At 56.9% G+C, this 23,109-nt stretch overlaps 1 protein-coding gene across 4 annotated transcripts; it reads right to left on the reverse strand.

Annotated features, from left to right (window-relative positions):
* Positions 1–94: 94 nt before the first annotated feature.
* Positions 95–22,021, reverse strand: ARID3C (AT-rich interaction domain 3C). Of its 4 annotated transcripts, none has more exons than XM_071730926.1 (8): positions 21,717–22,021; positions 20,612–20,895; positions 7,420–7,498; positions 3,556–3,739; positions 3,094–3,338; positions 2,527–2,796; positions 2,260–2,349; positions 95–1,447 (listed from the first exon to the last, which is right to left on the reverse strand). In XM_071730926.1, the coding sequence occupies exons 2-8, from the start codon at positions 20,888–20,890 to the stop codon at positions 1,314–1,316; spliced, it is 1,281 nt and encodes a 426-aa protein (XP_071587027.1). In that variant the 5' UTR covers positions 20,891–20,895; positions 21,717–22,021; the 3' UTR covers positions 95–1,313. The 4 variants fall into 4 exon arrangements, with proteins under 4 accessions (XP_071587027.1, XP_071587026.1, XP_071587025.1 ...); XM_071730925.1 differs by having other exon boundaries at positions 7,426–7,498; positions 20,612–20,947; XM_071730924.1 differs by having other exon boundaries at positions 20,612–20,947.
* Positions 22,022–23,109: the final 1,088 nt, after the last annotated feature.

Genomic DNA, 23,109 nt, shown 5'->3' on the forward strand with positions numbered 1-23,109 from the left:
CATGGGGTCATAGGTAGGGTCCTGCACCCCCAAATTATCCCCAGCCTGGTCACTGGGACATGCACCACATCATGCATACCACCTTCAACAGACGGTTGGTTCAACAGTTTATTTCTTCTAAGAGATACACAGAGTTGCTTGGCTGCGGTGGGATTGCCCGGTGGCACCGAGCCCCAGCCCCCCGCGCTGAGGTAGAGGTGAGCATTTCTCCAGGCTCACCTGCTTTGGCACCCGGGGGTGCAAGCGGGTGGAGGAGATGCCCGCCCAGCCCCAACGAGGTAGTTCAAGAGTGCCCTTCATCTCCCTGCCCCCTGGGGTGGGGATCCCCATGTCTGGGTGGTCTTTTGTGGTGGGGGGGCACTGCAGGGCCTCCTGGCCCTGCTGCCCACCAACAAGCAAAAGTCCAAGCCCAATATCAAGCCCCACCCTCACCAATCCCACCGTTTTCCCCATTATCTGCCTCCCAGGGTGACGACCCTGAATTGAGAACCTGGGGGTCAGAGATGCCACCACCCTGAGGCAGCCAGGGGACACCTAGGACCCCAGGGGTGTCTCAGGGTGGTGGCACCAAGCCCCAGTAGTGCTGGAGGGCTGCATAGGTGGGGGGGTCTGCAGGGGGTAGGTGTGCAGCGTGTAGGGGCTGCGGTCTATAGGGGCAGCGTTGTATAAGGGGCTGCGGTGTTTGCACCAAGGTGTGCACAGGTGAGGATGCAACGAGGGTACCAAAGGGTGTGCACGGGGGAAGGGGGGAAGGGGTACAGTGTGTGCATGGGGTGGGGGTGTGTGTAAGGAACTCGCTGTGCATAGAGACATGGGGGGTGGGGAGGGGGACAGCACGTCAAGAGCTGCAGCATCTGCAGTGAGGTTGGCGAGGAGGAGGATGCAGTGTATGGCATCGAGGGGTGTGTGGGGGCTGCAGCGCGTGCACTGGAGGTGGGCAGAGGGGCTGCAGTGTGGAGGGGACAACACGGCATGCAGGGCCTGGGGGGTGCCTCAGGCAACAGGGCAGGCAGGAGCTGTAATGGGGATGGGTGGGGTGGGGGATGTCACTGGGGGCAGCACCTGGGAGGGAAGGTGCGTGTGTATGAAAGGGCACGCTGGGGGAAGGGGTCCCACGGGCCAGGATAAAGGACAAAGAGGGCCACGTGGGTGCTCACAGCCTTGCGTTGACACAGCTCAGTATTGCAGCAAGAGACATCTTTGGGTCTCCCATCCCAACTCGGTGGCCTGGTTGGGTCCCACAGCTCAGACGCCCCACCCATGCCCTGGGGATCCCCAGCTGCTTTCAGGGCAGGGAGGGGACGTATCTTCCCCTACAGTGAGGTGCTGGTGGGAGTGTGGCTGTGTGAGGGGGTTGGGAGAAGTGGATTTGGGACAAGCACGGTGTTCGGCTGGCTCTGGGTGCTGCCTCCACTGGGTGCCGGGGGCCGGCGGGCAAACAGGATGCCTGGGGAGCAAAAGAAAGGAGTTTAGGGCAAGCCCAGAGCTGGGGGGACTCTGTTCACCTCAGCCCCAGCACTCAGGCTGGGGAAGATGGGACAAGCACCCCTGGGGACTTCAGCCTTCCCCATCACATTTGGTGTCCTCCTCCCTGGCCTAGTTGCCCTCACCTGTGTGGGGCAGCCTGTGGGGTGGCCGGGGACAGTTTGGCTGGCAGCACTGTGTGCTTATTAGCCCTGACCTTTCCAGCTCATTAAATATTAAAGTCCCAAAGGAAAAGCCATTTATTTTAATTGGGTTTGTCTCAGCGGGGCAGGCAGGGAGCTGGGGGGCATGGGATGAACTGCTTAGCCAGGTAGGTGCATACTGGCACCCCAAAGAAGCCTCTGCTCCATCAAATTACCCCAATGTCTTCCTGGCATCAAATACGATGCTCTGCAAACAGCCAAAGATACTCTGGGAACACCAGAACTAGGGTGACCACAAATCCAAGCCCTGCCTGCAGGACACTTTGGTGGAGGATGACCTCGGGTGTCGTTTATTTTTTCCACTCACAGCACCATCCAATTGTCTGTCTGTCCATCCATCCATCCATCCTCCACTTTGTTCCTTCACTGCTAGCCTCTGCTGGGGGCTGATTTCCATCCTTGCTGACCCCCTCCTTCCCCTGCCCCCTCTCCCCAGGCCCTGCCACTTCATTACAATGGATTTTATAGTAAAGACATCAGATTGAAGGAAGGACTTGCTGGCCAGGCAGTGGCTATAAGTTATTGGATTTCCCGGCCGCAATTACACGGGCCAAGCGGCCCTTCTATTTACCTGTGTAGACAACTCCATTTATTTCTATTGACATGTTGATACTGCTAATGCCGTTGGTGGACAGGTTCAATGCAGTCTCCTGTCTGTCATCTGGGGAAAGGAAATACCAATATGAGCATTAAGAGAAACAGAAACAAGAATCTGTCCAAGAGAGAGAAGTGGGGCTCCAGCCTCTCTGGGCATTCACGCTCCTCTCCAGCCACCTCTGCTCTCTCCTGACGTGCCAGAGGATGGGGTGACCCAAGCTGAGGTGTAACACCCCTCTACCTCGGCTGGAGATCTTGATGTTCATGGGGAACTGGGAGGCCACAGCCAAGAGGTTGTGCTGCAGTGCGTGTTGCACCAGCCGCTGCTGTTCCTCCACTGTCAGAGCCACCTTCTTCTCTGGGGGCTCTCCTGTCTCCAGCTTCTCCCGAAACTGCTCCAGCACCACTGCCTGTGAGGCTGCTGCTGCTTGGGCTGCTGTCAGGTGGTGTCCAGTCAATCCCACTGGGATAGTGATGCGCCCTGGCACTGCTGCTGCCAGCACACTGTTCTCTGAAATGACCAAGAGACCCCTGTGTGTCCCCTGCACATTGCCACCCCATCTCACCATCCCCAGACACTGCCACCTCCATCCCACTAGCATAGGGCAGGGCCAGCCACCACCCCCAGCATCTGGGGCTTGGTCTTCTTCTTCAAAGCCAGGGGAAACAAATCTTTCCTTGGGAAGGGACTAAAAGAAGAAAATTGTTCCTGCTGTGAAAAACCAGATGAAGAACACCTCTCCTGCTGCAGCAGTGCCTATGTTTGGGAAGAAATGCCCACCATGGGGCAGATGTTGTCCTCACCCACCTTTCTTAACAGCATGGACTTGGCCGAGCTGGCTGCAGGTGTGTGTGGAGATACTAAGAGCTGGCAGAGGCATCTTGTGGGAGCCCAGCAAGGCCGGGGTGCTGGCAGGTGAGTAGTTGAAGAGTGCTGTGCCAAAAGACTGCCTCCGTCCCTCCCGACGGTTGCTGTCGATGGCAGCCTGGAGCTCCCCAGGAGAGCTGAGCGCCTGCTTCTCACATTCGTAGGGATACAGGTACTTCATGTATCTGCAAAGGGAAAGAGGCAGGATGAGACCCAACATCGTGTACCTCCCAACCACCCCTCCCTCTGCTGAGTAGGGACAGTGGTGGGGACAGTATCTAGGAAAGGGCAGAGCTCTCCATCCTGCTTTGGGGCACCCCATGCTGTACCCCACTGGGGGTTCTGGGACATCCAAACCAGTGGGTGCCCCAGGGTGGGTGCCCCCTGCGTGCAGGTGCTCACTGTGTGCGGAGGGTGAAGGCAGCACTGGTGATGGAGGTAGGTAGGTTGAGGCCCTTGGTGATCTCTCGCCAGATCTTCTTGTTGATGACTTCAACCAGGCCACCCTTGTCTGTCACCAGTCGGTACAGTGTGTACAGGTCCAGCACTTGCTTGGCCATGATGGGGATGCGGTTCACCGGTGTCCCTTCCAGCCACACGTGGGGGAAAGAAAAAGGGTTCAGGGTAAGCCCACAGTGACCCTCACTCGCTGGGGATGGGACCCCCACTTTGTCCCCACTGCCACCGCCGGTCCCTGCTATACCCAGAGGGGAGATGAATCTTCTCCAAGCCCAGGTGAGCACCCAGAGGCACGGGGGGTGCAGACAGGACCCCATGGTGCCTGGGAGAGCAGTAACCTGCAGGGCAGACCCCAGGATGCTGGCACAGGGTCCCCATCGATGGAGCTGCCAGTGAGACTTGGAAAGCTTTCAGCTGGAATGTGAGAGGACAGCGGGATGGGCAAAGTGTCTCCTGTAGTTCCTTAGAGAGGGTCATTCCCTCACTACACTTTGGAGCTCCCTACAGAGCATGTCCCCTCAGAATCTCTCAGACTTTCTCTCTGTAATCCCCTTTCAGACTTGCATGAAGAGGAACCCCATCTCAACTTTACAAAGGGACTCCTCCATAAGCCTTCTGGAGGGGCTCACCCTATAATCTCCCTATAGAGATGTTTACTCCCTTTAAACCCCCACACCAAGCCTCACAGAGAGGAACTGCCACAGGAGTTCCCCCAAAGACTCTCCTATTATCCCCCTGAACTGCTTGAAAGCCTTCAGTGCACCCCCTCAAGAAACCTGACCTCAAATCCCCTTCTAATGCACTCAGCAGAGACACTGACCTCTGGTCCCCCAGCATCACTCTCCCACAGGGCAAGGAGATGTGGGGTCATCAGGGCCCTGTGATGCTGCATGGAGCAGCATGGTCCCTGCAATCACTAGGTACGGTTACAATTCCCTCTCTTTTTTCCCAGCACCTCCAAATCAGCCCCATCGCCTTTCTCTGTTCCACAGCACCTTGAGGCAATGGTCTGCAGCAGAGCAGAGAGGAGACGAGCATCCTGTCCCATCGTGTCCCATCCCACAACATATTTATTCCTCCTGTGGGGTGGCAGGGAGCAGGTGGTATTGGAAAGCCATCCATTTGGCCAAGGGAGGTTGTCACGGATGCGCTTTGCCCCTCAAACGAAGCCGTCACTCACCGCCATCCTCCAGCATCCCTAATTTATGGCCCCGATATTGGCTTGGCTTCTTCACATAAGCCTGAAAAATGAGCTCTTTTTATTCCTTTACTGAGTTCATTTAACTTTTTTTTTTTTCTTTCTTTCTTTTCTTTTTTTTTTCTTTTTTCCCCTGTGTGTCTGTGTTGTTCTCCCAGTCAGGAAGGGGGAGAGAAGTTTATCCTCCTGGGGAAAAGTCAGAGATATCGACCCCGATATCTGCCAGCAGCCCCTCCTCAGCCTTGGCTGGGGGCTGCTCTCAATGGCCCTATCACCTCGGGTTGGTGGTTGGCATGATTCGAGAGCTCCCCATCACCCCAACACCAATGAGTTTGTGAGGTCTCAATCCTTGGTCGATGGCCCACAGACTTCTGTTCTCCTCCCCCCCCCCCCCATCCCCAGCCATGGTGGCTGATGAAAGTGCCTTGCCATTAATCTTGGAGCCGTGCAGGGCGGGCAGCCTGTGCCCGTCCCACTGACAAAGGGACCTGTCTGTGTTCCTGCTGAGTGATGGCCCCAGACCCAGCCAGGGTGAGCCACACAAAAGCCCAGGGAAGTGATGCGTCCATTGTGGCACTGCAATTAGCTCCCTCATTGATTAATGGTCTTGTATTATCAGCTGGGCCCTTGGCTCGGCAGGGAGATGGAGGGGTCCTGCAGACCCCCCGTGAGCGAATGCAGAAATAGTCCCCCTACATCCCACTTTGCCACTTTTGGGAGGTTGGGGCATAGCCATGTGGTGTCCCATTATCTGTAACTCACATTTGGTGGGTGATGGTACCACCTCCACCTGCCACTGGGGTTGCCACTGCCCCTTTGGGGTCCCTGATGTTCCCCTCAGCAGGACTCTCCTCAACCCATTCTTCAGCCCTAATTTTCCACCCTGATGACAAAAGCCAGTGCCAAAACTGCCCTGACAGACAGCAGGGAGGATGCAGTCCCTTTCACTTGGGCTCACCCTGGAGGCATCAATCTCCTCTGGCCCACTGCCACCTTGGGGACACCTCCCAGAGGTCACAGCCCCCCTGCCCATGCACCCCTAGGTGCTGACTGCTTCCCAGCCAGCTCCCAATGACCCCCAGGATGCTGTTGCTGCCATGCAGACCCTTTGTCCCCTTTCTCCTTGCTAACCAGCTCCAAAATCCCCCACTGGCTCCAACAGGCCCGTGCACACTCACACCTACACCCACACCCCTGCCTGCCCTCCCTGAGGGGGCTACCACCCACGTGGAGGAGGTGAGGGATAGAGGGGACAGGAGTGTGATGACCAGAGATGGAAGGATGAGGAGAAGCACTGGCAAAGAAGCATGAGGCTTCTTCCCTCCATCCTGCACCACCAGGCGCTTGCTTAATTAGCCCCAGCCCCAATGGTGAGTGAGTTAATTAGCTCTGGAAAGAGAGATAATGAAGCCTTGGAACAGCCCATGAATCTTGTGCCTGATGAATGCTGGGGGGTGGGGGGGGTTGAAGCTGTGCCGATGCTCGCACTCGTCTCCCCACAGCCCCACACCAGGGCTCGGGGCAGCCTGGGGAGCATCCCTGGGACAGACTCAGCTCCCAAACCCACCTCCAGCCAGGTTCCAGCATCAGCCCCACGACTGTGCCAGCCCCCAGCAGCTTGTGTGAAATGAGTTTGTGGGGTCTCAGGCCAGCCCAAAAGTCAATCACTGCCACCCCACAGGCAGGCTGCTACCCTCATCACACTTCCCACCAGCATAGCTTGGGGGACACTGCCCCTTTCTGCCCACTCTCATCCCACAAATGGCCACCCCCCCACCACTGAACAATCCCCCCCCCCCCCCCAGTCTTCCCCTGTTAATTAGCTCGGCATTAACCTCTGCCTGGGGTTTACTGGCTATTGAGCGGCATGTTCATTAATCCACACACCAGCAAAAGGCTCTAATTAATACGGCCGGCCACACGCCCGCACTTGGCAACTTTTAATTGTTGCAGGCCCAGCCAGGGAGGGCGAAGGTTAAAGCATTTATCGAGTCCCTGGGAGCCAGCTCGCCCCCCATGCCGATAGCAAAGATTTCCAATGTGACCAGGCTGGCTGGAAAGTCCTTAACCCCTGGGTGCCCGGTGATGCCTGGACCACTGACCCAGCTCCTGCAGCACCCTAAAGCATGGCTTAGAGGTGCTAGTAATGGTCATGTTTAATGGGCATTGCTAATGGGCATCATTAACAGCTCTTGCTAATGGCTGTCACCAAGAGGTGTGCTAATGGGTATCCCACACTGGGCACTGCTAGTGGGAGTCCTTGGTTGGGCATGGATAATGGGCATGACTGACAGGCATCTGCAATTGGCTTTATCACCAGACTCAGCTGGGGGGCTCCAGGGGAGACCCTCTGGCCAGCAGGCACCCCGTGGGGAGGTTGTTTGGTGTAAATCTCAGCAAATCTGCTGAGTTCATGCATGTGCAAGTGTGTGTGTGTGTGTGTGTGTGTGTGTGTGTGTGTGTGTGTGTGTAGGAGATGGCGTGGGGACACCTCGTAACATCTGCCTGGGGGGCTTGTAGAGACCCACAAGAGCTCGGTGCCTGAGTGGGCTACACTGTGGGGCACCCCCAAGGCAGCTGGGGAAGGGGTGCGAGTAGCACCCACCCACCTTTACCTCTCTTCTGCATGAAACTGAAGAGGTCGTCCAGGAACTCCTTGCGTTTTGGGTCCTCATCCAGTTCGTAGAGCTGCGGGTGGGAGAGAAGGGTGTCAGCACTGCTGGCACATGTGGGTGTGCAAGGCAGAGGGGGTCAGTGCCAAGACATGGGCCTGTGCCAGTTGCTGGCATCACCTCTGGCCCCACTTGTCCTCTCTGCCACAGCAAGAGGCTCTCCCTGCCCCACGGACAGGACCCCTGATGCAGACTCTGTGCCAGCAGTGATGGGCTCTCCATGTGCCCAGTAGCTGGTGCTGGTTCCCCACACACCAAATGTTTTACAGCCTTGCTGCAGGGATGGTACATCCTCCCTGGAAGTGTTCAAGGTCAGGTTGGAGGAGGCCTTGAGCACCCTGGTCATGTGGAGATATCCCTGCCAGTGCAGGGGGGTTGGTAGTAGATGATCTTTAAGGTCCCTTCCAACTTCAGCTATTCTATGATTCTGCACCAGTGCCTCAGTTTCTCTGCCCCTCTCCAGAGGGAGGCAGAGGGATGACAGTGTTTCAGCAAGAGATTACACCAGTGTAGCAGCAGCAAAACTCAGGCTTCTGGGAACCTCCCTGGCTGCTCAGCCCTGCTGCTGCCACATCCTTGGCAGGGCATAGTGACCCCAAAAGCCACTCTCCCAAGGCCAGGCTTGGGTACCCATCAACCCAAACCCATCAATCCTCAGCTGCCCATGGGACCAGCCCATGTGTGAGCACAGCAGCAACACGTCCCTGCAAGGCACGAGGACATCCCACAGTGGGTTTTACACACATGCAAAGCCAGATATGCATGTGCTGAGTGCAAGTGCACGAGGGTGAAACCACCATGAGTGCAGAGGCTGCGTGTGCACCCACACCTGTGCTCGTGTGCCCCAGACAGTTTGTGGGTGCACTGACCCATGTGCAAGGCCGTGAGCGTGCACATGGTTGCACACATACTTATGTGCACTGGATGGATGCATCTCTGGACACATGGACATTACCCCCCCCCCCCCCCCCCAGGCTGAGCTGACAGATGGCACTGTCCCCTACACAAAGTGCAGCCCCTACACAAAAAAACCCACAGACTCTGTGCAAAAACCAGGGCTTGCCTGATTCCAGCACAGTGCCTGGGTGACCATGACAAATTGGAGACCGCCAGATCGATGGCCCAGCAGTAAAAGTCAGAGCACATGAAGGAAAAATTAGCACCAATCGAAGGAGCTATAGACACCAATTCCTCCCAGCGAGCCCGGTAAGAATTTAAAGCCATTGAAAAGAAACAAAAATCAGCAGTCCAGAATAGATTTCCAAAACATATACAAAGAAATGCAAACTGGAAAACAAAGTCAGGCACAAAATAGAGTCGTTTAAAAAACAATTGTGCTGGGAAAGGCTGTTAAAAACCAATAGAAAGGGAGTATCCCCCCCTCCTCCACACAGCACATCATTCACTGGGCAGATAAAGGGAGCTGTGCTGCAGGGATGTGTAAGGCTCCGGGGATGTGGGGATGGGGGAGCATGCAGGATTGTGATGGGGGCACATGAATGCTGGGAAATAGGGATGCAGGGGGCACACACATGGGAATGAAGGGATGTGGGGATTTCAGGGACATGGAGATCTGGGCATGTAGGGATGGAGGAACATGGGGACATGCAGGGATGTAGGGATAAAAGGATGCTCCTACAGACACCCCATGATTCTCATCACTGGACAAACACATCCAACACAGTTCCTCATCTAACTCATAAATGCTAGCTGCTTGTCCCTTGTCTAACAGATGGCTGCTGACTGCCTGTCTCTAACGTAGCCTATATAAGTGCTACTGCCAGTCTTCCATCACACCCATGGGTGCTGACTGCCTGGCTCTGAGCTGCTCTATCATGCTCCATCCTTTACCCTTCTTTACCCTCTGGGTAACCCTTACCCATCCCCTCCTTGTAGCAGGGTCCTCTCAGAGTTCCCCCACCTCCAGGTGCTAGCACCATGTCCATGCTCCCTGCCCTGCTCTGTGCCCCTTCCCCAATCACCTGCCCTTTCCCACCACACCTTGGTTATGGTAACTAGGTCAGGCTGCAGCAGAGCTCCAGAGGGATGCTTTGATTTCTGCCCCAGGAAGGCTTTGAGTCAGGCTTTGCCTACATTTCCCTGCCTGTCTCTGCCTGCACCAGGGCTCCAGCTCCCACTGCTCCACACCAAGGCCATTTCCACCCACTGTGATCTCCTGGCTCGATAAAACAGGAGCAAAACTACCCCAAAATGGCAACCACTGACCATCCTATAACAGGGTGAAGTCACCACCTTCCCAGATGGGGTCAACCCAGTAGGTGGGCTCCTGCACCCACACCTCCACAGAGCCCCGTTCATGTTTCTTCTCCCACCAAGGCAGGTAAAATGCCACCCGGCAGATGCTGTGGCTACCTTCAGCCCCCCAAACAGGTGTGACCTCAAAGTCCTGGGGTCTATTTTTCCACCATTTATTAACCTCTAACCTTTTATCTGTGGGGCAATGAGATGCAAAAACACATTACATCAAACGGGGAGCAAAGGTCGGCTTCTAAGTGGAGACAAGAGCAGAGCTGAGTAACAGGGAACCCCCTGGCAGTGTCCTGGGTAGTGCTGGAAACACACCAGGCATTCCACAAGATTTTTCAGATGCTCAGACTGGAAAGAAGGGGGCCTCAGGGGATTCTTCTTGATGGGGGTGGGCTGGGTCCCAGACAGGGTGGCTATGGGATCTGAGAACCACCACAGCTTCTGTGGACTGGCACAGGGGTGGCTTGGGTGGTGGCATAGGTGGTGGTCTGCCACAGCTTCCAGGCAAGCAGAGATCCCCAGATAGCCCCAGCCTTGAGGAAGGAGCCAACTTCATCCTCTGCCCATCGCTCCTGGCCCTGTCTCTCACCCTCATCCTCCTCCTGCAGGTTGGGCACCACGGTCCCTTCCCACCTTGCTTGGGGATGCACCATCTAACCAGAAGATCACAGCCCTTCAGTGTCACACACAATCCCTTTAGAGATACACACAACCCCACAGGACACTGCAGGGGGGTGCACAAGCCCACACAAGGATACACAACCCTACCCAGGCATGCATAACACTGGATGGGCTCACACCGACCCCACATGAGTGCACAACCTTGTGTGAGTACACACAACCCCTCATGGCCACACACGACTCCACACAAGGATGTGCACAACCTTGTACATGCACACAGGTGCTCCCAAGGGGCACACACAGGCTTGTGTGGGCATGTACAACAACCCTGTTTGTACAAACCTGCAGGGGCACACAGAATACCATGCTGAGTGTGCATAAACCTGTATACACACACATGACCCATACAGGCACATACAACCATGTCCAGATGCGCACAGACTTTAGGGGAACACACAACCTTAACTGGGCAGGCATAACTCCAGGGGGACACACACAGCCTGTCATGGGTGTGCATAACTCTGCACAAGCATGCACAACACCTACACGTGTGCACAACCCCAGATGTGAATACACAAAGCCAGACAGACATGTACAACCCCAGACAGACATGTACACCCCCAGATAGGTATGCACAATCCCCAGTGGCATGCACAAAACCCTAGGCAGACATGCACAAGTCCAGATGTGCATACACAACCCCAGACAGGCACTCACAACCCCATGCAGACACAAGCACAACCCCAGGCACGCCTGCACAACCCCCAGGTGCATGCACAACAGGCAGACACAAGTCCAGATGGGTACACAGAACCCCAGAGGGGGGCAGACATCCCCATACAGTCATGCACAGTCCCAGGCAGGCACACACACCTCAGACAGACACCTCCCACCCCACAGGGGCACACACCACCCACTAGCATCCCCCCAACCTGCACCTCGGAGCAGCCGGGCAGGTCTTGCCCGGGGGCAGTTGTGCAACCAGAGCAGCGGCTCCTGCTTGCGGTGACCTATGAGCAAGGACCCTTTTAATCGTGTTTGTATTGATATAATTAGTAACTCATTTAACGCCATCGATGTAACTATATTCCTCTATAAACAGAAGTATTAAACTGTCAAGCCCCGGGATCGATACGCAGCTGGTGCACAGCGCAGCTCCGCTCTGCCGACCTCAGGGATCCCATCAGTGGTGTTTGGCCCCCTCAAAAGTGGTGGCAGCACCAGCACTGCCCCATCTCCACCCCACATTGCTGCTCAGGTGCTGGTGCAGGGCTCGAACAGGGTGTCCTTCTCCCCACCCCAGTCTGGGTGCAGCTCCAGGAAGCCTGCTCCCTCCTGTCATCCCATTGCTATGGTGATGTCTTTATTCCTTAAGGGATGGGGATAACGGGGCTTGTCGAGCAGGTTAAAGGTCAGTGGGTTGAACATGGTTTATTAAAGAGACATGAGTAGACCTTGTGCCTCCTCCTCACCATGATTAAATAAGTGTTTGCACCTCTCACTCACCCTGGAGATGCTTCTTTCAGAGCTGGGTGAGCTTGTACGGCTGCAGCTAGGGTTGCATCCCATTGCTTAGCTCATTCCAAAGGCAGAGTAGGGATGTGGTAGGGTGCTAAGACATCCCTCAGGCACCTCCAGGCTGCCCTGCCCTGGTTACTCACCCTCATGGCTCCCCCAGAACCCTTCTGCCAAGGGAAGGAAACACAGCAGGACCCCTCACAGCCCCCCCTCAGCTGCCACCTCCTGTCAGCAGTGAAGGGTCAGGTCAGCAACTAGGATTTAATCCACTTAATATGAACTGTATTGATCCTGGCCCCTGCTTGGTTCCCCTGGCCTTGCTTCCTAAGCCCCCCCCCAACCCCAAGCTGCTTAATATGCACCACATTGATTAGCTGCACTGCTAATTTTTCCACCTGGCCGCTGCTCACGCAGGGAGCTCAGGCGATGCTCATTTCCGTGCACCCCCCCACAGTCTCCTGGGCTGTAGCCAACACACCACGGGTGGCCAACTGCTGAAACGGCGATTTTGGAGTCCTTGCACCTCTCAAAAGCATCACTGTCACCGCTGAGCTGGGGCCTCCTGCCTCCCTTCCCAGGGTGACGGTGCACAGCCAGGCACTGGGACACTGGGGTGCACCACCCCCTGCCCCCCTTGTTTCCTGATGGGATGGGGGAATGGGAAATCCATCAGTGCCTCAGTTTACCCCTCAGGCATGCAGCCACAGTGACTGGTTATTCCCAGCGGTGCACATCTCTGTGCACCCCCAGGGTGCAAGCCCCCCAAGAATGCTTCCCCAACACCACTGTCCCCCTCCTCCATGGGGCACTTTCAAGGAGTGAAAGAGACCTCGTGTGTCACCCCCGCCCATCCCTGGAGCTGGGGGGTAGCTTGCTCCCCGCCGGGAACAAACCACCCCCTGACCTTGCAAGCCACCACTCGCCTCCACAGCCCGCCGTTAATAAGTTAATGGTTACGGGATGGCTTTGCATCCACACTGGCTGCATTCAGAGGCGCTGCTGGCTCTTGATAGGGGCGGGGGGAAGGAGGGAGTGGGCTTCTCCCTGGACCCCACACAGCCTGAGTGGGCACCAGACTCCTGGCGTGCCCCAACAGCCCCCAGTGGTCACCCTACCAGTGTGGCTGGGTGCCCCTGTCCAGAGCCCTCTCCCAGCACCACGGCTTCCCCCCTAAAATGCCTTTCATCATGCTTAATATTTAACGGTGCTTTATAGAGCAGCAGGTTTAATCAGCGCTGATAATGCGGCGGATCCAGCAGGTCATTAAAACCCACCCTCCCCGCTGTGTCGGGCGCCGCTGCTCCGGGGAGAGCTGCCTGCTGCAAACATTAACCTGGCTCCGTGCAAGGTGAGAGGCTGTTTGCTGGCAACCCCGGCCTTGGAAGGGCAGCCCGCTCACCTGCAGTCCAGCCCTGGGGGGAAGGAGGGGCTCGCAGGGTCCCCAGCCTCCTCCTCGACGTATTTTGCAGGAGGAGAAACTGAGGCACGGGGTGCCAGCACGGCTCGCCCCAAGCGTTGCAGCCATGAGGAAACGTGCTGCGTGCCACCTCTGCGGACACGGTCTGCAACCTCATTCTGTCCTACATCAGTCTGTCTGGGGGTCGCAGCAGCACAGGAGTGGGGGGATCCCAGCTGCCTGCAAGTGCACATACCCCCACCTCGGCCCCCTTGTTACTCCTTCATGGCTGAGCAGGCAGGGAGTCAATGAGGGGATTTGTTCGGGTTAACCTCCCTGACCCACCAGCCCTTGCCACACTTTCCCTCCGTCCCTGCTTTCCTCTCCATCCCTGCCTCCCCCTCAGTCCCTGTCTACAGGAGTTACTGCAGCCGGGGGACCCCCTCCAGCACCAGCACCACCTCAGGTGTTCCCTGAGGGACACGCGTGTGCACACACACTGTACGTGCACACGGGGAGTGTGTTTACACACGTGCGGGTCTGCATCTCCACACACTGCTATAGGGCTGGGTGAGTATGGGGGGGGCACAGTTTTGGGGAGTGGGGTGGCTGTGAACACGTCTGAGGATGTGTGCGGGGTCCTTGTTGACCCCTCCCATGCACCTCTCGCCCCACCCCCTTACTTTGAAAGGATGATGGAGGAGGAAAGGCTGGTGACATCCCCCCACACTGAAGACCTCCTCCCCTGCCTCAACGGCCGGAAAAGCCACCCGAGCAGAACGAGTGTCTGGAGCTGGTGCTCGCTCCCACCCACCACCTGACATGGGATGTGGATGCGGGATCGGGGACGAAGCAACCCTGAGCTACAGCCTACAGTGGGGGAATGTGATCTCTCAATGTGGGCATCCGAGGTGCCCTGTGCCCCAGGAGATCAGTCATCACAGCCCCACGTACACTGCCCAGCACAGTGGCCCCTGGCATGCTCACCCACCCTCACACAGCCCCCAGCTCGCTCTGCATTCACACACAACCCCCATGTGTGCTCTCCTTGCACACTTTCTCCTCCAGATACACTTTCCTTGGGCAAGCACCAGCCTGTGCACACTCCCACTGCCCCTATCCGTGCTCTCCCTCTGCCCAAGTGCCTGCTCATGGATGTGCTCTCTCCCTGTGTGTACCCACAGACCCCATGCACACTCACACCCCCTTCACCCACCCTCCTTTTGCACACACTTTCTGTGCACACCCAGGCACCCCTTGTGTGCTGTTCCCCAGGGACACAGAACACAACTGCTCACACATCACCTAGGCAGTCCCCCTCTGCACTGACACACGGATCCTGTGCACACTTGTGCAACCCTGTGCACACTGTCCCCTGAGCACACTGACACCCCCAGCACACCTGGGCTCTCACACAAACCTTCATGAAGCTGCAGACCCCCATGAGCACCCTAGTGGGACCAGACCCCACCTCTCTGGAGCCATATCCCCCCTCTCCACTGCTGCTGTACCCAGCCTGCTGCCAGATTTACCTCTCAATTTAACTCAATTAGAGAATTAGTGAAGAGCCAAGTCAGTGAGGGGGTGCATCTCTGTTGGAGAGTTTTTGGAAGAAAATGGACATGTGAGCAATCCTGACTACCTAGCATTAGCCAGAGTGAGCTAAGGGCCTTGAAGCCCAGCTGCAAGGTTACTAAAAGATCAACTATGGGCAAAAGATAAGGGAGCTGGAAGCAGAAAAGAATAACAGGATGGGAAAGCATCGCATAGACAGCACATAAACAGTTGTATTTACACCAGTTAGATAGTGCCCTGTGGCACATGAAGAATGTGTTGTACCAAAACAGCAATATGCTTATATTATGTTATCAGCCTGACTGTGTATAAAAGGGCTACTGCTACTCTCAATAAACAGCAATACTTTGATTATACTAATCTGTGTGTTGTCCACTGATCTCCTGCACGTCTCCCTCAAACTCCTCGCTCACACGCGATGGGGCAGTAACCAGGGACAGCTGTGAGATGGGGTCTCCTGCTGGCACTCCTTTCCTGCTCACAGGACCTTATTCTCACACCATTGATTAGGTTTTACAACTCCTCTTTGGAGCATTTCAACCCCTCAAGGCCCCCAGGTTGGGAGATGGTGGTGTGGCAGCCACCGAGGCTCTCAGCATCCTTCAGACTGCAGTGAGGCAGGAAAGGAACCTGGAGGGCAACAGAGGGGACAGTGCACTGACATTAAAGGGGACTCAGGTGCTCAGCCAGGGCAAGGGGCAAAGGTGTGGTTGTAGAGGAGGGCTCAGGCCCCAAACCCTGCTTCATGGGTCCATATGTCTCTGTGTAAAGACACCGGTACCCATATATGCTGGGACACTACCTGTCCCTATAGAGTCATGGAGTACTTTTGGTTGCAAAAGATGTTTAAGATCATCAAGTCCAATCATTAATCCTGCATTGCCAAGCCCCCACCAAACCATGTCCCTTATCACAGCATCTACTAGGCTTTGAAAATACCTCCACCACTGCCCTGGGCAGCCTGTGCCAGTGCCTGACAACCCTTTTTGGGAAAGAAAACTAATTTTTTTTTAAATATCCATTCCCAAATGCATAGCCATGGGGGTGTTCAGACATACCTGGGCACACCATACACATGTGGGCACATAAACAGTGACAGACACTCCTGCACACACAGACATATGGGTCCACTTGGCCACATCCATATACACCTGGGCATTCATATAGGCCCACAAACACATACCAGCACTCACATGGGTTCATACACACTTGGGCACACCCCTACACTTACCAGAGTATTTATATGGATCCATGCACTCCTGTTGGTCTGTATGCACACACAGGCCCAGAACACTCCTGCATGCACTCCCAGCTCTGCCCTGTCCTGTGTCCCTGCCACGGCCAACATCTTGCCACTGCAGGAGGTCCTGACCCAGAGGCAGAACACTGCCTGCAGGTCAGAAGCCTCCAGGAGGCTGTGCAGTCCATGCCCACCCTCCCCCACCTCTCTGGTGTAAGCAGAGAGCCTGAAATTTATCCCCTGCAGTTGTTGCTCCTGCACCTAGGTTGAAGAAATGCTGGAGGCAGAGGGGGGAACTGGGTAGTAGAGCACCTTCCCCTCCTCCGGTCCCCCTCCTGAGCTGCCTCCAGTCCCTGGCAGGCAGGGATGACCCCACAGGAGAAAGCAATGGAGATGGAGGCAGGAGGATGTTCCTGCATCGAAGTTCCTGCAACCCTATTTTAGGATGACCACGAGGCACAGGGTGGAGGTCGGTGGCACAAGGAGGGCTGCAGCCTACTCAGAGAGCACTTTCCTCCAGGCTTTGAGATGCAAGCACATGAATTCAGGGTAGGGGAGTATATCTTAAATGCACACAAAGTGCAGGTGGTGCAAGAGGCAACTGCTAGCACTGGAGACAGACAGAAAGGAGCAGCACCACAGCAAGAAGAGGAACAGCTACACCAGAGCTGGCTGAGGATGATGGCAAGCAGCTGCTGGCAAAGCAAGACAACCCCAAATTAATTGCTTAGGCTACCAGACACTTGAGAGTCCCCAAAGACTTGGCTGGGACTTGCCATCCCCAGCTGCTGCTCAGGCAGGGAGGAAGGAGTTCCGGGGGCTTATGATCCCTGCAACTAGATGAGCCTGTGTGATGGTGGGTCCCTGACAGTGAGGGCATTCTGACAGCATATGCTTTGCTGCCTGAGAGCTGGTACAAAACCCAGGCATCCGAGTCCCTCCTATGGGGAGCCTTCCCATGGTGCCACCTCAGGTGAGAATCAGGGGATGGAGGAGGAGGCCTGGGGTCCTGGCACTGCTCTTCCATCACTTGGACTAGGAAGCCCATCCTCACGTGTGTGCATGGCTCCCTGGGGAGGGGAAGCTGAATTTCTGGAGTTGAGCTGGCACCAGTGATGCCATGCTCTTCCCAGTGCCCTCCACATCAAACACATGACGTGGCACCACAGCATTGAAACTTGGTGGCATCCCTATTGGCTCAAGAGTAAACCATGGCCAGACCCTGCCTGGTGCCCCCCACTCCAGGACCAGGACTGCCTTGCAGTGCTGGGTGAGGGAGATGTCCTGGACCTTTGCCCAGGCCTCTACCCATGTCTCCTTATCAAATGTACATAGACTGGCGCCGGGGGCTGATGCAAGAGGCAGGGGTGAGGGGGTCTCACAATCCCATAACATCAGAACTGGCCTCCCACATCAGAGCAAAGGTCCTGCCAACCCCACAAACCAGTGTCTCAGGAAATGTATACAACCAGGGCAAACACATGGGATATTCCCCCAGAATGTTCCCCTGGGTGGAGCAGAGTTTGCCTATTAATCCTCCATGGGTTTCTCAACCTTATCCTCTGCTCCTGTTCTTAGCACCATCACACTGCATGGAAACCCCTCTATGGCTGGTCCTGGGCCCTCTTCCCCCCTCTCCATCAGGGCCCCCTCCCTGCTATGAAGGGCCAGAGAAATGCCTCCCTGCCCACCCTCCACAAACCAACCTGGATTTGAGGGTCCCTGTTCACTTTGATCTCCCAGTAGGGTGACAGCAAGAACAGACCCTGAGACCTATCCTGGGTGATGTCAGTAGTTTTGTGCTGGCATGGGGCAGCTCTGAGCTAGGGGTTCTTGTGGGACACACTGCCAGGTCCCCAAAGCCACTCCAGGAGCTCCTGGAGTGGCTCCAGGAGCCACAATACCAGTGCCTCGGCAGCTTGCAGGAAGGCACACACCACAGCATCCCAACACAGCCCTTGGTAAACCTCCAAAAGCTGGAACAAGACCACCCTCCCAGCTCAGCATCTGCCAAAAGCAGAGAACCTGTTCTCCAGGCTGGGTGAGGTACAGCCCAACAGCCTGAAAAGGTCCTGGGGGGAAACATCCCTCCTAAGCAGGGGCATGTCCCCTCTGGGATGATTACAGGGGAGGGACAAGAGTGACAGATAGCCTGCAGACCTCAGGGCAAACCAACACTGCAGCCTGCCCCAAATCCATGTCAGCAACACCCAAAGGAAGGTCAGGAGTAACTCTTGCTGAGGGAGCTGGGGTTGTTTAGTCTGGAGAAGAGGAGGCTCAGGGGAGACCTCATCACTCTCTGCAACTCCCTGAAAGGAGGTGGGAGCCAGGGGGGGTCAGTCTCTTCTCCTGGGCAGCCAGCAGTAAGACACGAGGGCATGGGTGTAAGGCTTAGGTTAGATATTAGGAAAAAATTCTTTACAGAGAGGGTTATCAGGCACTGGAATGGGCTGCCCAGGGAGGTGGTGGATTCTCCATCCCTGGAGGCTTTTAAGAAGAGACTGAACGTGACACTCAGTGCCATGGTCTGCGAACCACGGCAGTAGTGGATTTGGACTTGATCTCAGAGGTCCTTTCCAGCCTGGCTGATTCTGTGATTCTTTTCCCTCTCTCTGTCCTATCGTGTACAATCTGTCCCCTTGTCCCTGTAAAACCATGGGTACTCAATGTAAGGGACATCTTACTTTCACCTGGGGTGGCTGGGGCATGCCACCAGGTGGGAAAACCATGTGTGGGTCTCTGGAGCAGTGACCCATTGCCTTTCCAATCAGAGAAAAAAAAAAAAAAAAAAAAAAAAAAAGGAGAACAAGCAAACAAGGAGACAGTTCTCTCACCCTGCCAAGTGGTGGCAGGACCTATCTTTCCCTCCCCTGCCATCCTTCTGCCCAGCGTTCACACCAGGCTGTCGGCTTTGCTCCTGCCCTGCACAGGGAGCACAGGCAGCCCCAGCCAAGGGCAGGGCGTGAGGCTGAAGGATGAGAAATGCCGGGGATGCTTTCTCCTCATAAAGCCTTCCCGGCCCTGGGAAGGAGGAGCTGCTTCCCACCTCCCTCCCGGCTGACCCCAGGAACCGGACAGTCAGCCTTTTCTGCACAGCAGGGTGTAATATAACACTTCCCGGACAAGGTATTCAGCCTATGCAGCATACCCACCCCAGACCATGTCTTCCCCCCCTCCTTTGCCCCCCAGGTTGTTTTTGAGGCAGTGCTGGGTGCTGGCAGCTTCATGCTGCTGTACCCTGCCTTCACTCATACCTGCTGCCTTGCAGGCTGGTACCCAGGGGGATGAGCCCTGGCCCCTGCCAGTAACACAACCTTATGCACTCTTGAAACATAAAAGGCATGGCACCACAGCACCCCAAAGTGCTGCTGTCCCCACCCTCCCCTGCCAGAGCTACTTCGGATAAGCCAGTGAGTTCCCCCTTCTCAGTGTCATCCTAAAAAGCCAAACATCAGCTGCCTGGGGACACCTCTGCCTTTGCTGCATCCTCCTTGTCACCCACCCTACCACCCTTTCTCCCCCAGCGATGAAGACAAACATGGGGAGAACAAACCCGACCTGCTGGCACTGTGCAGTCCACACTTACACACATGTGCAGCAAACAGCACCCACTGTGTGCAAACTGGGGCTTAAATAACACAGCACAGACAGGATCCATGCATGTTAAATACAGAGAAGCCTTTCCTCCACCCTATATACGATCCCCAGGAGCTCTGTTTCCTCCTCAGATCTCCATGGCACAGGCATCTCCCCTATGCTCACCAGGAGTGAGATGGCAGGGTTGATGCACTGCTCCCTCCAGCCAGTGTAGGGAATCAATGAGCCACATTGACCAGCTGTAATATGCCCCAACCCTCACGGAGACACAGGAGAGCTTGGCTCTGTGGCCCACCAGCTCTTTGGTGTGACCACACATGGCAGCCCTCACCCTTGTTCTCTTCCACAAAATGTCAGAGGACAGGGGTTACCACATTCTGCCAGTCATAGAAAACACCATGGATGTAGACTGTGGGACTCAGGGAATGTGTGGGAGGTGGGGGGCATGAGGCAGGGGTGGGATGGAGATTGGTGGCAGGAAGATGGGGAGCATACAAGTATGCTTGTCTCAGTGGGGCAGGGGCTCAGGGACAGGGGGACATGAGGAGCATTCACAGGGTACTAATTTGGCTCCAAGACCAGAGTCCTGAGTTGCATGGACTGTACTTACTTAGGATGCAGTTTAGGGTCGGCAAAGGGGAACCGGGGATTCCCATTTAGGGTGGCGTGATGATAATGTCTGAGGGTAATGAGGATACCGGGCATGTCTGCTTGGGGTGGGACTGGGATGAGGCTTAGGGCAAAATAATTGTCCATTTAGGGTGGGATGCATCTGGGGGCAGTGGGAGACATAAGGGGTGTCTATTCAGGGAGGGATGGATGCCGAGTTTGGGGTCTTTGGGGGGGCATCGGCAGTGCCCACTTGGGGTGGCTGGTGCTGGTGCCAATGCACTGGGGTAGCAGATGCCTCTTACCTGCTTGAACTGTTCCTCGTAGGTCCACTCGTGGTGTGGAGGAGGCGGTGGGTCGTGGGGCTCCCGTTCTTCCTCCTCGACCTCTTCCTCTTCCCTTTCCACCTCTTCCTCCTCTCCCGCGGCGGCGGGCAGGGGGCGCGGGCCGGGGGCCGGGCGGCAGCGAGAGGCGGGCGGTGGCCCGGGAACGGGTCCAGGGCCGGGTTCCGACGGAGGCCTTCGGGGAGAGCCGTCGGGGCCGCGGGCAAGTCGGGCCGCCTGCTGCCGCTGCAGGCTTTCCATCACCGCTGCCAAACGCAGCCCCCCCGCCGTCCCCGGCCCCCGCGGCGGGGCGGCCGGCTGCGGGCACAGGGCACGGCCTCAGCGCCTCCGCCGAAGGAGGTGGAGAAGGAGGGAGGGGAGAAAACACCCTCACCCCACCAGGTCTCCCCCTCGCTCTTGGGGGCCCTGGCTAAAAGTTGGCCGCGGAGCTCCCGCCGCACCGGGCGCGGCAGCCGCTGCCGGAGAAGCTGCCTCCCCCGCTGGGACCACCCGACACCCTCCCCGTTCCCGCCCGGCACTGTGCCCTACCGGGAACCTGGCCCTCCCACCTGGACCTCATCTCCGCTCCTCCGTGGGGGGAGGGACGCCCATCCCGCTCCCACTGGGGACAGGTCCGACCCGGGACCCCCGTCACTGTCTTACGGGGAGTACCCCTCCTCGCTCGGCTGGGGACCGTGTCCTGAGGGGAACCCCCCGCCCTCGTTCCCAAAGGGAACGGCATCTTACTGGGGGAACCCTTCCCCAGTCCCACAGAGACCTCCGTCCCGACGGTCTCACCACGGAATCGTCTCCTTCCAAGCTCCCAGCCATTCTCCGTTGCGGCCCCGTCGGGGACCCCGTCCCCGTACCGCAGGAGATTCCCGCCCTGGTCCCACCGGGCGCCCTGTCCTACCGAGACCCTCCTTCCGCTCCCACCGGGGAGCCCTATCCCTCTCCCTGTCCGACCGGGGGTACCCATATCCCTCTCCCACCGTGCACCCCCCCGTTGCCCCTACCTTCCCAACCCTCCTCCTTCTCTACCCGCCTTTCCCCCCCCCCCCCACCCGCCGTTCCGTCCGGCCCTCACCAGGGCGGGTTTGGCCGCCAGGCTGGGGTTTTCCACCATGCCGCCGGCTCCGAACGCCGCCCGGGGCTCGCCCCGCCGTCCCGGGGGGCACGGCCGGCTGCTCCGCCCGGTCCCGGCCCGCCGCTCACATGGCGCCGCGCCCGCCGATATTTCTTTTATTCCGCAGCAGATGAGGGTGGGTGGGATTTTCCCCTCTTTTCTTTCTTTCTCTCTTTCTTCCCTTTTTTTTTTTTTTTTTTTTTTTTTTCGCAACAAGTGGCAGGCAGTCAGCAACACCCCTCCCCGCTCCCATTTGCTAGCTCACGTCAAGGGAGTCATCCGGGGAGGGACGGGCTTGCGACAGCCCCGGGGGAATCGCTCCGGGACCGGCCCGCCGAGAGCCGTCCCGGGGCCGCCCTACGCGGGGCCGCTTGAGGGGATGAGGCCGGGGTGGCAGGGGCTAATCCGGCGGCAGAATGTGTGGTGTAGGGGTTCAGGGTGCATTATGTCCAGGTAGGCATATATATACTTGTGGGGAGTGGGGAGCATACCGCATGGGTGTGCAAAGGGTTTGTGCACCCATACAAACGGACGCTGCACCCACTTAAAGAAAGTCTGAGTACCTATAGATACCCATGCGTGCTGTCCGCTCATTGCTTGTGTGCATATTTCCAGTGCGTGTGTGCACACTGGGTCAGCTGCGTGTGTACCGTGTGTGTGCAGTGTCGAGCACGTGTGCACAGCTGGACAGGTGAGCGCAACACGCGTGTGCATGTGGTTTCTGAGCACGTGTGCGTCTGTGCACACCAGCAGAGGTGAGCACGCAGCAGGAGTGCTTGCAGAAGGAGGGGTAGTGGGGACTTTGCACACCCACTGAGAGCTGTACGTGTGTGTTTGTGTGTGTGTGTGTGTGTATGCATGCTGTGCTTAAGGTGTGCCTGTGCTCTGGGGGGAGTTTCATGCTTACCTTGCCCTGATCTGTTCACATTGACACACATGTGTACAGCCACATGCATTGCCAAAGAGGCTGAGCGTGTGCAGCAAGTGCACACACACACGTGTGTGTGTGTGTGTGTGTGTGTGTGTGTGTGTGTGTGTGTGTGTGTGTACCCTGTTGGGAGCATCAAGAGGTTCTCACAAGTGTGTATGCTGGCAGAGGGGGGCGGTCCTGTTCTGTGCTGCCCTGTAGGTGTGTGTGACCAGCGCTGGGAGAGGTGGAGGCATGCTCTGGCTGTACAGGCAGGCTTGTGCATGTGTCCCTGTTTTGGGGGAAGTGGGTGTCGCAAGGGGACGTTTCAGCTGAGCTCCGTGTGCTGAGCTCCATTGGCAAGGGCTGAGGGCGGGGGGTCACTGCAATGCACACCACACTGGGACCTGAGACCTGCCCAGAGGCTGGAGCCATCAGTGGGTGTCC

This window comes from Heliangelus exortis, chromosome Z (assembly GCF_036169615.1).
Source record: "Heliangelus exortis chromosome Z, bHelExo1.hap1, whole genome shotgun sequence".
Taxonomy (NCBI): domain Eukaryota; kingdom Metazoa; phylum Chordata; class Aves; order Apodiformes; family Trochilidae; genus Heliangelus; species Heliangelus exortis.